At 42.9% G+C, this 18351-nt stretch overlaps 1 protein-coding gene across 6 annotated transcripts in view; it reads right to left on the bottom strand.

Moving 5' to 3' along the window:
* The window catches only part of TSPAN2 (tetraspanin 2), a 62433-nt gene that overhangs the window by 17593 nt on the left and 26489 nt on the right, over window positions 1-18351 (bottom strand). For 4 of the 6 annotated variants that reach the window (XM_028102163.2, XM_028102167.2, XM_028102164.2 and 1 more), the window contains 4 exons: window positions 17397-17494; window positions 15549-15623; window positions 14160-14258; window positions 12840-12911 (listed from right to left, as the gene is read on the bottom strand). In XM_028102163.2, the coding sequence (XP_027957964.1) occupies window positions 12840-12911; window positions 14160-14258; window positions 15549-15623; window positions 17397-17494 (344 nt within the window). The remainder of the gene's footprint in view (window positions 1-12839; window positions 12912-14159; window positions 14259-15548; window positions 15624-17396; window positions 17495-18351) is intronic. The other 2 variants (XM_088022323.1, XM_028102166.2) reach the window with 2 other exon arrangements.

Below are 18351 nucleotides of genomic sequence, written 5' to 3'. Positions count from 1 at the left end.
GTGGGAATGCAAGCTGGTGCAACCACCCTGGAAAACAGTATGGAGGTTCCTCAAAAAGCTGAAAATAGAGCTACCCTATGATCCAGCAAATGCACTACTGGGTATTTACCACAAAGATACAAATGTGGGGATCCGAAGGCGTACGTGCACCCCAATGTTTATAGCAGCAATGTCCGCAATAGCCAAACTGTGGAAAGAGCCAAGATGTCCATCGACAGATGAATGGATAAAGAAGAGGTGGTATATACACACAATGGAATATTATGCAGCCATCAAAAGGAATGAGATCTTGCCATTTGCAACGACGTGGATGGAACTGGAGGGTGTTATGCTGAGCGAAAGAAGTCAATCAGAGAAAGACATGTATCATATGACCTCACTGATATGAGGAATTCTTAATCTCAGGAAACAAACTGAGGGATGCTGGAGTGGGGGTGGGGTGGGAAGGATGGGGTAGCTGGGTGATAAACATTGGGGAGGGTATGTGCTATGGTGAACACTGTGAATTGTGCAAGACTGTTGAATCACAGATCTGTACCTCTGAAACAAATAATGCAATATATGTTAAAAAAATTGAAGAAGAAGATAGCAGGAGGGGAAGAATGAAGGGGGGGAAATCGGAGGGGGAGACGAACCATGAGAGACAATGGACTCTGAGAAACAAACTGAGGGTTCTAGAGGGGAGGGGGTGGGGGGATGTGTTAGCCTGGTGATGGGTATTAAAGAGGGCACGTTCTGCATGGATCACTGGGTGTTATGCACAAACAATGAATCATGGAACACTACATCAAAAACTAATGATGTAATGTATGGTGATTAACATAACAATAAATTTAAAGGGAAAAAAAAAAGAAAGTCAGCTGTGTCTTCTGTTCTTGAAAATGCTCTTTTATAAAAAAGAGGTCCTGACACTTTAGGAGAGTATCCTATGTGTGTTGCTTATGCCGTTATTGTGTCTGAGTTACTTTTTCTTTCCATTCAATTGTCTGCACTGACTTTCTGCTTGTTGGTGTGTTGTACTTGCTCTCTGTGCTGTTTGGGACCCAGGGAGGTCAGCTCTGAGTGGGCATGCCTTCCAGGGAACTTGGGAGCAGGGTGGCAGTGTTAGCAAAATTTGCACTGGGCCACTAGTCCTATGCTGGACCCCCAAAGCAGTGTGATAGCTTGGGGCTATGTGCGAGGGCAGCCAGGGGTATGAGGCTGGGCCTTGTATGTAGCTGTGACTTAGCACATGATGGTGGCTAGGGTACTCTACTGGGCATGGTGCAGCAGCTGGGTAGTCAGAAGCTGAGCAGGTGTGCAGGCAGCTTTAACAGAATTTGTTCTGAGCCCAGGGCCAAGGTTAGCAGGCTTGGAGTGGGCGAGTCCTCAGGAGATCTCATGGTCATGGTGCACTGCTAGCAGGTTAGGTAGCAAGTATCTGCACAGTCCTGCTTCCCATGTTTATGCTGGAGGACGGTGGAGGAAAATGGTACCTGCCCAGCTCCTTTGTTCTCAAAGTCACCCAACATGCTCTGAAATCAGTATGAACAGATCTGTCTCCTGTTTGCCCCTGGCACTGTGTAAACTGCTATTTTCATGTTGCCTCTCCATACAGGCTGCTCTTTAAGGGTGGTGACCCAGCTATCTCTCACCCTCCCAGCTTGCCCAGTGCTGAGTCAGCTGACTTTTCAAGCTCCAGGCTCCAAGTCCCACAGGTTTTACAAACTCACGGAATTCAGCCTCTCTGGTTTTTAAAGCCAACTTTATGGGGATTAGTCTTCCCTGCGTGAGCTCCCTGGTGCCAGAGTCCATTTCTCTGTCCTCTCTGCGTGTGCAGCTCTCTCCCTTCTGTAGGCAGCCTCCCACTGCCTTTCTGACCTTCCTAACCCTTCAGATGCAGCTTCTCTATATTTAGTTGTGAAGTTTGTTTTTTCAGTCTTTGGATTGCTTTCCAGTTTACTGACTTGGATGTGGGTGATATCTAGTTGTAAATATGTTGAGGTCAGAGTCCTCCTACTCTGCCATCTTAGAAGCTCTCTTAACTCATGAATTTTACAGTCATAATGATCTCTAAAAATTTTGTACCAATTTCTCTGAAAATGCTTGTTTTATATAATTTTTGCCAACATCATATATAATTAATAAGAACAAAAACCCGGCCAATTTCATAGGTTAAACAATGACAGCTCTTTAATTTGCAATTTTTTTAAAACATTGCTATTAATTGCCTACATTTTTATGTGTTTAATGGTAATTTCGATTTCATCTTTTCTAAACTCTCTTTTCCTGTCCTTTGCCCCAAGACTACTTGAAAGGGCACCCCTATTCCTTACATCTCATTTCATGCAGCATGGATTCTGTCCTCACTCTGCCCCTGACATCAAGCACCTTTTTAAAATGCTCAATCCTATCAACATTTCAGTAGTTATCTTACTGAACCTCCTTGGACTTTTAGTTCCCTACACAAACCATATTTTCTGCTTCTGTGCCATTGCTTATGCTATTTCCTCTGCAGACAGATCTCCCCCTACTTTCTCCTGTCTAATGCTTCCATAGTTACTTCTCACACCTGAAGAGTTAGCTGAGACATCTTTGCTCCAGTCAGCTTTCCCCTGATCTGTCCAGCCTCTGGCCTCACTAAGTAACCCGCTGTGTTTTCATAGCACTTGTACACTCTGTGCATACTTCTGTTCCTGCACTTTATTCATTTCTGGGCTCATCTTTCCTGTTAAACTGCAAGTTCCTTGAGAGGAGGGACTTTGTATCATTCATCTTTGTATTTGCAGTGCCAGGCATAAGATAGGTATTGATAAATGTTGAGCTGACCTCCGTGGCAGCACCTGACCCTGGTGACCATTCCCTCCCCCCCCACCATGTGTCTTTTCACATGTGTTTCTATTTTTTCTACCTTCCTTATTTGGCAGCTCTTCCTCTCCCCATCCTTAAATGTTCTTGTTCCCTGGAGTTCTATTCTTGCCCTTCTTTCTTCCAAACCTAGTGGATCAAATTCTTATCTACAGCTTTAAGTTTCCCACAAGGTACTGACACCCAAACCTCTCTCCTGAGCTGCAAGCTAGATTTTCTGGCTGTCTTTTGGACGTTTCCAGCTGGAAGTTCCACTGGCTCCTCAAAATTACCATGTTAAGCACTGAACTTGCTTTCTTTTCTCCAAAATTTGTTCCTTCTTCTCTGTTCCTCAGCTCAATAAATGATACCATCTATCCAGCTGGTATCTATCCCTCTTCTTTCATACCTAACTGGTCTGGTGACCAGGTCCTGTAGATTTTACTTTCTAAATGGCCTTCTCTCCATTCCCGGTGCTCAGTCCAGCTTATTACCAGTTAACATTTCTTGGCTGACAATGAGATAGCAGCCTTCCCAACTGGCTTCCTTGGCTCCAGATTATTCATTTTCCATCAATCCTCCAAACTGCTACTACAGCAAACTCAAGAAAATGCAAATCCCATCCCAGATTCTTTCCTAGGCATACAGCATGAAATTTAGACTTTTGGCTTCACAAGAGTACGCAAGGCCCTTCAAGAACAGGCCCTCATCCTTGAAGAACTCATATCCACAGCCACCTGAGCTTTCATTCACTCCCCACTGTGGGCACTTTTCTGGATACAACTACCTTCTTTTGCCTCCATGCCTTTACCCTATCCCTTCTACCTGGAATACGCTTCTCTTTTGTTTGCTAAACTCCAATTCATCCTTTAAAACTCATCCTAAGAATCACACCAGGGGAGAGGACTTCTGGAAAGATGGCAGAGTAGGATGATCCTAAGCTCACCTCCTCCCATGGACACACCTAGATAACAGCTACATCCACGCAACCAACTCAGAAAACCTGAAGACTAGCAGAACAGACTTTCCATGGTTAATCACAGAGAGGAGGCTACATTGAAAAGGTTAGGGAGGGCAGAGATGCAGTTGGGAAACAAACCCCTGGGTAGACTCACCACAAACAGGAGGGGCACCACAAGCATGGAGAAAGGAGAGAGACAGACCCCATCCCAGGCATCCCAGGCACAGGGGACTGGCACTGGGAAGATAAGTCCCCATAACATTTGGCTTTGAAAACCAGAGGGGCTTAACTTTGAGAGTTTTTACAATCAGTGGGGTTAATACCAGGAACTTTAAAAATCAGCATGCTCTGCTCTGGGAGAGCCAGAGGGTGATAGGAAACTGAGTCACTATTCTTAAAGAGCCAGCATAACAAACAGGCCTACTGAGATACAGCATAGAAGCAGCAGTTTGAAAAGTATCTGGGGTTTATGGGAAGGAGATTTATTTACATCCCAGAACATGTGCTGGAAGGGCAGGGATCTTTAGGAGACTTTTCCAAGAACAAAAGACCTGGTGGGCACCATTTCTCTCCCCCTGCTCCCCAGCCTAGATACCTAGATATCTACAGGAACCAGTGAGAACACCTGCCACCTAGCTTGCTAACACCACATTGCCTGCCTCTGTGTTCTCCTGTGGATCTGGGTCCACCCCATCCAACCAGCCCCACTTGGCAGCAGTCTCTCCAGAATGGCTCCTGCCATATCTCAACCTGCAATCAGCCCAGGCAGGGACTCCACCACTCCAAAGTGACTCCTGCCCTGGGAAGAGGGGAAGATAACCATACACACCATTTCAACTGTAGTCTGAGTAGCCAAACCTTATAACTGGCAGTTTAGAGAGAGAGCCCTGCCAGTCAGCGCATCTGCAGCTCCAGCAGACAGACTGGGGGCAGACATCTGATCTCATTATTGGCTCTGCCCACTGACAAAAACCTCTTTAGGACCTCACAGGAAGAGAGCCCTGCAGTTCATGGTCACTGCAGCATCAGCAGATGGATTGGGAATAGACATCTGATCTGACTGTGGGCCCCACCCACCAATGAAAGCCTCTCAGGGGACAAGGCAGAGATAGTGCCCTGCAGTTTGGTGTGACCACAGCCCCAGTAGATGGATGAGGGCAGACATCTGGTTTGACTGCTGACACTGCCCAATAAGCCCACTGTGGCCCCAGACTAACTCTGTAACAGCACAGGGACCAAACCCTGCCCACCATAGGCAAAGTGGGCCACTGCAACTGTCTGGACTGAAGATAAACAAGGCTTAGCTAGAACAGTAGGGCCTATGCAACCCACATAGAAGACACCCCTGAAGCTCCTGGTCCTGGTGAACAGGGGACATTGCACTGCAGGGTACCACAGGACCTCTTCCTCATAGGCCACTATTTTCAAGATCAAGAGACATAACTGATTTTCCTAATACATAGACACAAACACAGAGAGTTAGACAACATTAGCAGAAAATCCTAAATAAAAGAACAGGACAAAAGCACAACAAAAGAACTAAATGAAATGGAGATAAACAATATTCCTGATAAAGAATTCAGAGCAATGGTTATATTCACTGGACTTGAGAAAAGAGTGGAGGACCTCACTGAGATCTTCAACAAAGAGAAAATATAAAAAAGGACCAAAGACAGAGAACTCAAGAATCAAATTTAAAAATACAGTAGCGGGAATCAATAGATTAGAGGAAACAGAAAAATGGATCAGGGAGCTGGAAAACAGGGTAATGGAAAGCAACCATGATGAACGGCAAAAAGAAAGAAAAGAACCATAAAAAATGAGAATAGGTTAAGGGAATTCAGTGACATCATCAAGCATAATAAAATTCACATTATAAGAGTACCAGAAAAGGAGAAGAGAGAAAACGGGCAGAACATTTATTTGAAGAAATAATAGCTGAAAACTTCCCTAATCTGGGGCAAGAAACAGGTCCAGGCAGCAGAGAGAGCCTCTAACAAGATGAACCCACGGAGATACACACCAAGACACATAATAATTAAAATGGCAAAAAATAGTGATAAAGAGAGAATTTTAAAAGCAGCAAGAGAAAAGTAAACAGTTACATAAAAAAGAAACCCCATAAGACTACCAGCTGATTTTTCAGCAGAGAATATGCAGGCCAGAAAGGAGTGGCACGAAAAATTCAAAGTGCTGAAAGGAAAAAACCTGCAACCAAGAATACTCTATCCAGCAAGGCTATCATTCAGAATAGAAGGAGAGATAGTTACCCAGATAAACAAAAGTTAAAGGAGTTCATCGCCACTAAACCAGACTTACAAGGAACATTAAAGGGACTTCTTTAAGTGGAATGAGAAGGCCATAAACAGGAGTAAGAAAATTATGAAAGGCAAAGATTTCACAGGCAAATACAAACATAACGAAAGTAGTAGATTGAAGTACAGAGATTAAAGCACAAATGCAGTAAAATCAATTATATCTATAAAAATCAGTCAAAGAATTCACAAAATAAAAGAATGTAAAGTGTGACATCGTATAAATAAAATGTGGAGAAGGGGGAGTAAAAATTTAGTGCTTTTAGAATGGGTTCAAACTTAAGCAACCACGAGCTTAAGATAGACTGCTATATGCATAAGATGTTGCATATGAGCTTAATGGTAACCACAAACCAAAAACCTGTAATAATATCCAAAAAATAAAGAGAAAGGAATCTAAGCAAATTATGAAAGAAAATCAGCAAATCACAAGAGAGAAAAAAGGAAAAAAGAACAGAGATGAACTACAAAATAACCGCAAAGCAAGTAACAAAATGGCAATAAGTACATACCTATCAAGAATGACTTTGAATGTAAATGAACTAAATGCTCCAATCAAAAGACACAGGGTGACTGAATGGATAAAAAAACAAGACCAATCTACATGCTGCCTAAAATAGACTCACTTCAGACTTAAAGACACATGCAGATTGAAAGTGAAGGGGTAGAAAAACCTTTACCATGCAAAGTGAAGCAAAAAAAAAAAAAAAAAAGCTGGGGTAGCAATATTTATATTGGACAAAATAGACTTTAAAACAAAGACTATAATAAGAGACAAAGGAAGGTCATTACATAATGATAAAGGGAACAATCCAACAAGAGATATAACACTTGTAAATTTCTATGCACCCAAATACATAAAGCAACTATTTACACACATAAAGGAAGAAATTGATAGTCTACAATAAAGTAGGGGACTTTAGCACCCTACTTACATCAATGGATAGATCATCCAGGCAGAAAATCAACAAGGAAACAGTGGCTTTGAATGATACATTGGACCAGATGGATCTAACAAATATATTTAGAACATTCCATCCAATAAGAATAGAATACGCATTCTTTTCAAGTATATATGGAACACTCTCCAGAACAGGTCACATGTTAGGCCCAAAACACATCTCAATAAATTCAAAAAGATTGAAATCATATCATACATGTTTTCTGACCACAACAGTATGAAACTAGAAATCAATCACAAGAAAAAATCTGGAAAGAACACAAATATATGAAGGCCAAATAACATGCTAGTAAACAAGGAGTGAGTCAACCAAGAAATCAAAGAGAAAATTAAAAAATACATGGAGACAAATGAAAATGATTACACAGCATTCCAAAATCCTTGTGATGCAGCAAAAGCTGTTCTAACAGCAAAGATTATAGCAATACATGCGTACCTCAAGAAGCAAGAAAAATCTCAAACAACCTAAACTTACACAAAAGGAGCTAGAAAAAAAGAGAACAAACCAAGCCCAAAGCCAGTGGAAGGAAGGAAATAATAAACATTAGAGCAGAAATAAATGAAATAGAGACTAAAAAGATAGTAGAACAGATCAATGAAAACAGGAGCTGGTTCTTGGAAAAGATCAATAAAATTGATAAACCTTTAACCAGACTCATCAAAAAAGGAAGAGCAGAACTCAAATAAATAAAATCAGAAACAAAGGAGAAGAAAAAACAACTGACATCACAGAAACATGAAAGATTGTAAGAGAATATGAAAAACTTTATGCCGACAAATTGGACACCTAGAAGAAATGGATAAATTCCTAGAAACATATAACCTCCCACAACTGAATCAGGAAGAAATGAAAAATTTGAACGGACGGAATACTAGCAATGAAATTGAATCAGTAATTTAAAAACTACCAACAAAGAAAAGTACAGGACCAGATGGCTTCTCAGGTGAATTCCACCACTTGTTTAAAGAAGAGTTAACACCTATCCTTTTTTTAGTATTTTCTCTTCCTTCCTTCCTTCCTTCCTTCCTCCTTCCTTCCTTCCTTCCTTCCTTCCTTCCTTCCTTCCTTCCTTCCTTCCTCCCTCCCTCCCTCCCTCCCTCCCTCCCTTCCAAGAGAGAGAGAAAGAGAGCCCACAAGTGTGGGGGGAGGGGCAGAGGGAGAGAGAAAGAGAGACTTTTAAGGGGGCTCCATGCTCAGCACTGAGCCTGATGTGGGGCTTGATCATAGGACCCTGAGATCATGACCTGAGCCCAAATCAAGAGTCAGATGTTTAATTGACTGAGTCACCAAGGCTCCCTGAGTTAACACCTATTCTCAAATTATTCCAAAAAAACAGAAGAGGAAGGAAAGCTTCCAAATTTATTCTATGAGGTCAGCATTACCCTGATACCAAAACCAGACAGAGACACTACAAAATAAGAGAACTACAAGCCAACGTTTCTGTTGAACAAAGATGCAAAAATCCTCAATAAAATGCTAACAAACCAAATCCAACAATACATTAAAAAAAATCATTCACCATGATCAAGTGGGATTTATTCTTGGTATGCAAGTCTGGTTTAATATTCACAACTCAATCAACTTGATACATCACATCAATAAGAGAAAGATTTTACCATATGATCACCTCAATAGATGGAGAAAAAGAACTGAACAAGGTACAACATCCATTCATGATAAAAACCCTCAGCAAAGTAGGTTTAGAGGGAACATGCATCAACATAATAAAGGCCATATATGACAAGTCCACAGCTGAAATTATACTTAAAGGTAAAAAAACTGAGAGCTTTACCTCTAAGATCAGGAACAAGATAAGGATATCCACTCTTACCATTTTTTTCCTTTTTTCCCACTCTCACCACTTTTATTCAACATAGTACTGGAAGTTCTAGCCTCAGCAATCAGGCAACAAAAAGAAATAAAGGGCATTCAAACTGGTAAGGGTGAAATAAAACTTTCACTATTTGCAGATGACATGATACTACACATAGAACACCCTAAAGAATCCACCAAAAGACCACTAGAATAGATAAATGAGTTCAGTAAGGTCACAGGATACAAGATAAATATATAGAAATCTGTTGCATTTCTATACACTAATAATGAAGTAGCAGAATTAGAAATTGAGAAAATAATTCTATTTACCATTGCACTCAAAATAATAAAATACTTAGGAATAAACCTAGCCAAGGAGGTGAAAGATCTGTACTCTGAAAGCTATAAAACACTGATGAAAGAAATTGAAGATGACACAAAGACATTTCATGCTCATAGACTGGAAGAACAAATATTGTTAAAATGTCCATACTACCCAAAGCAATCTACATATTTAATGCAATCCCTATCAAAATACCAAAAATATTTTTCACAGAATGAGAATAAATAATCCCATTTCTATGGAACCACAAAAGGCCCCAAATAGCCAAAGCAAACTTGAGTAACAAGAACAAAGCTGGATAAAATCAATCCCACATTTCAAGATACACTACACTACAAAGCTGCAATCATCAAAACAGTACAGCACTGGCACAAAAAAAGACACAGATCAATGGAACACAACAGAGTCCAAAAATAAACCCACACTTTTATGGCCAACTAATCCATGACAAAGGAAGCAAGAATACACAATGGGAAAAAGATAGTCTCTTCAACAAATGGTGCTGGGAAAACTGGACTACTTTTTTACATCATACACAAAAATAAACTCAAAATGGATTCAAGACCTAAATGTGAGACCTGAAAAAATAAAATTCCTAGAAGAAAACATGAGCAGTAATCTCTTCGACATTGGCTGTAGAAACATTTTTCTAGATATGTTTCTTGAGGTATGAGAAACAAAAGCAACATTAAACTATTAGGACTACATCAAAATAAAAAGCTTCTGCACAGCAAAGGAAACAATCAACAAAACAAAAAGACAACCTATAAATGGGAGAAGACATTTACAAATGGTATATCTGATAAGGCGTTAATATCCAAACTACCTAAAGAACTTGAAGAACTCAACACCAAAAAACCAAATAATCCAATTAAAAAATGGGCAGAGGACTTGAATAGACATTTCTCCAAAGAAGACATCCAGATGACCAACAGACACATGAAAAGATGTTCGACATCACTCATCATCAGGGAAATGCAAATCAAAACCACAATGAAATATCACCTTGCACCTGTCAGAATGGCTAAAATCAAAGCACAAGAAACAAGTGTTGACGAGGATGTGGAGAAAAAGGAATCCTCGTGCACAAGCTGGTGCAACTACTGTGGAGAACAGTGTGGAAGTTCCTCAAAATATAAAAAATAGAAATACCATATGAGCCATCAATTTCACTATTGGGTATTTACCCAAAGAAAAACACTAATTCGAAAAGATATATGGCACCCCTATGTTTATTGCAGCATTATTTATAATAGTGAAGATATGGAAGCAACCCAAATGTCCATCAATAGATGAATGGATAAAGAAGTAGTATATATACACGATGGAATATTACCCAGCCATATAAAAGAACGAAATCTTAACCATTTTTTAGATCATTTTCTCAATTTTAATAGTCTTACATAAAAAAGAAATTATTTTTGTTACTTCCTTATAAGCAAGGAAACAAAAATCTCTCACCTCTACAGCCTTTGAGTGCCTATATATTTATTTTTTTAAATATTTTTTAAATTTTATTTTATTATGTTACGTTACAACATGGTTGGGCCTAGAAGGTATAATGCTAAGTGAAATAGAGAAACACAGTCAGAGAAAGACAAATACCACGTGCTTTCACTCATATGTGCAAATTAAGAAACAAAACAGATGAGCAAAGAAGGGAAAAAAAAAAGACAAAAAACAGACCCTTAAATACAGAGAACAAACCGGTGGTTGCCAGAGGGGAAGTGGGTGGGCGATTGGGTGAAATAGATAAAGGGGATTAAGGAGTGTACTTGTGATGAGCACAGAGTAATGTACAGAAGTATTGAATCGTTATACACCTGAAACGAATTTAACACTGTATGTTAATGATACTTGAACAAAAACAAAAACGAATCACATCCGAAGGGCCTCCTGCAAGCCTTCAAATCGCATGCCCCTGTTGAGTCTGTGGTGCCCCCTCTCATGTAGCCTTACTCATGCACCACTGTGTGGTGGTGCTGGCTCCCTGGCAGGTCTGTCCAGCAGATGGTGAGAACTTTGAGGGCCGTGGCTGTGCCTTACTCATGCCATCCAACTCACAGGGAGTCAATAAGTGTTCAATGCATGACTCACGACACAAGCTGGAGCTAAGATCTCATCAGTCCCTTCACAGCTGCATGCTTAGAGCATCCATGTCACTGTCCCCACATTCTCCTATCTCCCCCCCCCTTATTTCCCACATTGTATCTGTGCTTTCCCCAATCCCTTTACTGAAACTGCATAGCAAACACCATTAACGATCTCCTAAGACCAAACCCAACATATTATTTCCGGCCTTCATTTCTTTGTCTTCTTCCCAGCCTTGGACTCTATGGACAAACTCCTCCTTCACTTCCCAGACACCACTGTCTTTGGACTCCCCCAGTCCGATTCCTCCTTCACAGTCTTCTGGTTTCTTGTCCTCTGCTTACCCCTTAAATGACAGCGTTTCCAGCCCACTTCTACCTTACTCTACACAACATCCCTGGAGGCTCCCTTCTACTGCTATGGCTTCGGCTACCACCACTATGCTGGGATCCCTACACCCATCTTTAGCTCAGATTACATGTAAGTCCCACAGGCACGTCAAGGGCAAACTTGACCAAAACTGCCCCAGGATCTGCTCCTTTCCCTATATTCACCTCTCACGGGGAGCAGAGCCTCTACCCACCCACTCTGCCCAAGCAGAAGTCTGAAGTCTTAACTTCCTCCCTTCTACTCCCCACTCACATGCAAGAGGCCTGTGGATTCCACCCTGAACGTCTCTGAATCTGCTGCTTCCTCTCACTTCCTACAGCTTGTCACTTGCATTAGCTCCTCATCCTCTCCTACCAGGGTGACCACAAGTGTCAACGAAGTGGCCTCCCTCCATCACTCTCCAACCATCTATCTGTTGCGTCCGGCAGCCCGAGTACTGTTTCTATGATGCAACACTGACTATGTTAATCCTCTGCTAAAAGCAACACCTTTCCCAAACTTCCAGGTGTAAAATCATGCCTTTGTCTACCTCCTCCCCAAACATGTACCTCACCATCCCCTCTGGGGTCCCTATTTTCCTGGAGTTCCATTCTGCCACGCCTCTGTTCCTGCTGCTTTCTGGGCCTGGGATCACCTTTCCTTATCAAAATGCAGCTCAAGGATTCCAACCTCTGTGAAGCTTTCCTAATACCACCGTGTCCACTGTACTCTGTACAGACCAGGCACAGCACCTTCTCCTTTGACTAGTCTGCGAGGCCACGGACGCAAGAGCCATGTTCTTCATCTGAGAGTTTTCAGAACCTGGCACAGTGCCTGCCACACAGCACTTAATAAGTGAAGCACTTATCAGGTATTTCCACAGAGAGGAGTGGGGCAACATTCTCAGGGTGCACACCCCTGGCCCTGGCAAGTTTAATTAATGCCACAGCATTTGCCCCATCATGGGCAAGTCAGCATACCATCGTTTCCCAGGGCACTGGGATACTGGACTCAGCGTGCTTCACTTAGTTTACATAGAATAGAGCTGAGGCACAGAAGTCCCTGGGAGAGGGTCTCCTAGAGTCACACCCATCACCCCATGGGCTAGAACCATCTTACATGACAGGTGGGTTAGGGACCCTGATGGAGAAGCTTACCTTGGGCCCCAGAAGCTCCTTTGGGCATGTGGGTTGGACCTGTTCAGAGCTTTCTTTGCCACAGCACTGAAACTAGAGAGTCAGAGAAGAGTTTTTAGGGCACAGGAGGGAGAAGCGGGAGCTACAAGTCTGGGCATCACTGCTGAGGCCCTGGGGCACTGAGGCAGCAAAGCAGCTACGGGGCCCAGTGACTGCAACCCAAACTGCCATTTCTAGAAAGATAGTGAAGACTCACATAATCATGCTAGCAAAACAAGAGAAGGACTTCTGTAAAGTTTTCTGAGTTTTCCGATGGGAAGTGACTCAAGGCAACCCAAACAAAGCAAGAAGGCAATTGACGGTGTCTGTGTTACACAATTGCTGTGTTTTAGACAGAAATTCGGTCTTTAGATTCTTTTTTTTTCAGCCTGGGAGTAATTTAACCTGCTGAATAGCTAAAGTTTTATGAGCTTCAGGAAGGGCTCATTAACCGGGGACAGTCTGGGATGGAGAGGAGAAGTGACCACAGTAAATAAACCCTGGAGGCTGACAGGTCAGGGCCTGAAGGTCTGGCCAGCAGACAGGTGTCCTGCCTTACGGCTGGTCCTTCAAGGACAAAGGAGGGTGTGTGCTGCTTGATGTCCTGGGGGCAGTTGAGGCTGAGAAGGAGAAATGGTTTGCACCTTCCAGGACATTCCCGTGATGAATAAGAATGGCGCTACCTGAAAGCACTTGGCACAGGAGTTCATAGCTACTTCTCCATATCAGAGGGGTTAAGACTCTGGCCTGGCCCCTCTCCTCTCCTCTGTATGCCCTCCTTGGTTAACTGTGTGTAGCCCTCAGCACTGCACGGACAGCACAGTCCCATGGAACGTTCCAGGGAGCGTGGCTGTGTCCGAGCCGTTTCATTGTACAAATGGGGAGCTGAACGGTTATCGGGGAGACAAGGAACTTGTTCAAGGTCACGAAGCTGCCCAGTGGCAGAACTGCAGCTAGAACTGAGCTTTTCTGACTCGAAGGTCATGGTTGTTTCTGTAACGCCACCCTGCCACCTTTTGAGAGACCTTGGTATTTATTTGGGCTGCTTTCTGGGTGTTCTTATTTGTGCTCTTTCGTCTCTCTGGGGCACATTTCTTGACTTCCTCTTGTGAACTTTCTGTGCTCGGCTTCTTCCTCTTCTAGGTTCTACACAGAATGTCAACTGTGGCTCCCGTGAGGGCTGAAATACAGGGCTAAGGCTTCATTATACCAAATTTACTCTGATCCAGGTGATGGGAGAGAAGCTGGCTAATGAATGCTCTTTAGAAGATATGATTTTAAGGAAGAAGTAAAGTTACTTACTGTTGAGTGGAAGGTAATGAGAGTCCCGTTCCCCCTTTCCCTGTCTCTCAGGTAATCATTATAAGCCTCTTCATACATGGTCTGAACATGCCGTATGGCCTGAAAAAATACCAGGAAACCAAAGGGACAGTGAGTGGGAAGTTTCAAACATTCTCCTTTCATCAAGGAAAACCCCTCTTCCTTACCCTTGGAAAATACAGCCTTTCCCCATGTTTATCTGTATTTTAAGACAATTCTCCAAATATGGGACAGATTATAGACTCTGGAGTTTCTCGGATACTTTTGGAGATGGAAGGATAGAACTAACCAAGAATAACTTTCATAGACTAGAAAGATTTCTGAGAGTGGAGGTTCTCAAACCTGAATGGACATCAGCATCCATCAGCCCCCAGACTCCTGGGCCCGCCCGGGAGATTCTGACATATAACCAGAGTGGTGACTTATGCCTTCTTGGTACCTTACTGGTTGAAAGTACTCATGTCTATTCATGACATGGTTTGAAAAATATTCATGACCAAGGAATATAATATGAAATACAAATATAATATGAAACTTAGGGAATGCTTTTTCTGGTATAAAGGCAGGTGATCTGACATCCATAGCATCTCAAAAGGTCCTAAGATCCAATTCCTCCAACCTACAGATAGAACCAGCTACTTTAGAAATATTCCAAAGGAGGTGATATTTATTTATTCTACATATTTACCATTTTTTTTAAAAAAAATCTAAAGTTCATAAACACAATACTGATAGCACATGAATTTACATGAAATACAGTAAACTTAAGATTCCATTCTTCCTCCTTCTCATGCCTTCTTTCCCACAGTGTGTCTTAACACAGTGTGTCCCTTATGAAAAGGCCATTTCCTCTGTGGGTTCTCTTGATAACCTATTTTGGACACCTATAGTTTGAACACCAATTTAAATAAACTGGCTTCACCAGCACACAGCAGGTCGGGCTTTAAGTCTTTGAGGATGACGTGACCTCTTTTCAGGCCAATCCCTATGGACAAATGGTAGTCTAACAAGGGATGAAAATGCATGTTCCTCTCCATACCTCTTTCTCATGTGTGCAATCTACCCGCTTCCCCATTACAAATGGGATCATCTTAAACTAGAGATGCTTTAAAAGAAATCATAGACTCTTTTATAGATTTAATGAAAGCTATGAACTACCTCCTCAGAAAAATATGTGCAAGTAAATGTATGCACACTTATACATGCAATATGCACAGGTCTGCATAATACTTCTAGGTTAAAAAGTTATGTGCAAATGATATCTTGGGGATTATTTAGTTTTCAATATCATTGTGGGTGTAATATTCTCATAGCCTTTGCCGCAAAGAAACCCTTTAACCATCGTAAAAAGAAATTGTAATTTCTACTTACTACATCCTTGCCTATAAAAGCAAATACTCCAGTGGTTACTTCAGCAGCAAATATCACCAGTAGGCAGGTGAAGAACTGTAGATAAGAGAATATACTCACTTCATTAACTCAATACCTTTTCAATTTATTTGGCCTCTTTAATGCTAGTTTCATTTAAAAAAAAAACATTAGGCAAGATTATTAGTTTGAATTGATCTGGTAGGAAGCATCTACCTCCATTCCCCTGTAGTTCATTCATTCATTCATTTGCTCATTAATTCATTCAGCAATTATCATTAAGCATCTACTCTGCACCAGGCACCATCCTTGACACTGGGTATACAGTGAGGAATAAGATACAATCCCCACATCTCTGCTATCATGGACCTCCTATTAGAAAAATGGGAAGAATATGTACCATTTGCATCGACATGGAGGGGATTATGCTAAGTGAAATAAGTCAAGCAGAGAAAGTCAATTATCATATGGTCTCGCTCATATGTGGAACATAAGGAATAGTGCAGAGGACCACAGGGGAAGGGAGGGAAAACTGGACAGGAAGAAATCAGAGAGGGAGACAAACCGTGAGAGACTCTGGACTCCAGGAAACAAACCGAGGGTTTCAGAGGGGGGTGGGAGGGATGGGGTAGCCCCGTGAGAGGTATTCAGGAGGGCACGTGTGGTGATGAGCACTGGGTGTTACACGCACCTAATGAATCGCTGAACACTACATCAAAAACTAATGATGTACTATATGCTGGCTAACTGAACATAATAGTAAAAAAAGAAAGAAAGAAAGAAAGAAAATGGGAAGTATGAGAAATGAGTAAAGCAACAAAAAAGCGAGTTAGATCATTTCAGGTAGTGATAAAGAAATCCTGCCACTTAGAGAACAGTGCCTGGCACCTAGGTGCTCAATGAATTCTTGAGGAACCAAAGAGATTCCATAAAGATACAAAACAAGGCCAGGACATTGGGAGCAACTGGTGGGGCCTGGACTTGGGGAAGAAGGGGCCCAGACTGTGTGGGCTGTGAGGCTTCTCTGGGGAGTGGGAGTGGCAGTGAGGGGTGTCCTCCTGGACAGATTTCTGTTCTGGTCTCTCGGGTCTGCTCTGTGTTCAGTAATAAACGACAGGGATGCTCAGCAACAGGGGAAAGACAGGCAGAACAGAGGACCGAGGAGATGAGTTAGAGATTTTACCCAGCAAGAGATCAGAAGCATCAGCCACAGTTAAAAGTCAAAGATTGGCAGCGAGTAAGGAGAGACTGCCCCCCTAAAATTGCTGTTTCTAGACCCCTCGTGGAGATAGACAAGATCTTTCTCTCCTCCGGCCCCTCTTCCTTGTTTCTCTCAGCTCACTCTGGTATTGGATGTATGGTAGTAACTAAAATTCATTCTTTCTTTTCTTTTCTTTTCCTTTCCTCTTTTTTCTTTCTTTCTCTCTCTCTCTTTCTTTCTTTAAGACAGAGGCTGCTTAATAAAATAAACTACAAGAGGGATGTTTGGTGAAGTTACTGATCTCAAACAGCAATTCTTGTCTTATAGTTAACAGCACTTCCCTGCCTATAGGAACCTTAGCTGCCTCCCTCACTGTGATATAATTTTGAAAGAGCAATCATAATTATCCCTTACAATTATTAGGCACGCTTCCTCCCCAAACATCTTCACGCTAATGACCTCATATTTTTCATACTTTCCATATGAGGCAGGGATAAAGATAATATTGTTCTTAAGCAAGAGATGGAGAAACGGAGACTCAGGGAGGAGGGCGCGAGTGCCAAGGTCTCAGTGGGCCCCAGGAGCTGGCGCTGGAGGCCAGACCCGGGGGCCTGCTTCAGACCAGTTCCCGCCCCCAACGCCCCACTTACAGATCCGAGCACACACTGCGACTCCCGCATGGCTCCGCAGCACCCGAAGAAGCCCACGGCCATCATCAGGGCCCCTGCTCCAACCAGCACATACAGCCCTGCGGGGAAGAGTCAGAGGAGTCGCTCGCTGACCCTCAGCTGGCGGGCTCCCCGGCCGCTCCAGGGGCCCGCGTCGGCCGGGTGTCACGTCCACTGCGGATAATGTAATGGGTAACACCTGTGGCATGCACCTGAAGGGCGCTGCGCAGGGATCCTGAGAGGCAGGGGCTACGGTTATCCCCAGGGAACAGAGAAAGCTGGCACTTACGGAGGTGAAGGGACCTCCTCACCGTCACTTGAGCCGCAAGGACTGGAAACCTCGGCTGTCAGAGTCCCACAGCGCATGCTCTTAATCACCTCCACATGCCTCCCCCATGCCAGGCACTTTACCTTCCAGATCTCTACCGCCCCTGTCAAAGTGGCTGTTACTATCATTTGCGTAAAAGTGATGCTGTTGAGCCCAGGGGCGGTCAGGATCAGTGCCAGGGCCAGGACACAAACCCACACCTCCCTAGGAGCCCCTTGGGCTCTCATGGCACTCAGGAATTAATTAATGGCTGTCGCCATGATAGGAGAGACCGGGAGGACAAAGGGCTGATGGTCTGCCCAGATGGGGAAGCAGGGACACAATGGGACAGAAGAGGGAGGCTCTAGTTGGGGGGGGGGGTAGGGGGAAGACACAGCAATAAGGCCGAAAAGCTTTGTGAGAATCACACACTTTAGAGGGCATCACCATGTACGCTGGGCACGTGGGAGGTTTGCAACGCTGCAAGAAAACAGCCAAGGAGAGGAGGCGACAAGGTAACACACATCAAATACTCATCCTAATACAATATTAGCTACGTTTATGAAGGGTTTGTTTTCTGGGCACAGCAACTGGGGAAGATTTATTAATTTAATCTTCGTGATCCATTTT

The sequence above is a fragment of the Eumetopias jubatus genome, unplaced genomic scaffold, assembly GCF_037043125.1.
Source record: "Eumetopias jubatus isolate StellerSeaLion01/CBP00866 unplaced genomic scaffold, mEumJub1_p1.0 scaffold_4, whole genome shotgun sequence".
In the NCBI taxonomy this organism is placed as follows: domain Eukaryota; kingdom Metazoa; phylum Chordata; class Mammalia; order Carnivora; family Otariidae; genus Eumetopias; species Eumetopias jubatus.
Note: the sequence above shows the minus strand (reverse complement) of the source record. Positions and strands in the feature narration are given on the sequence as shown.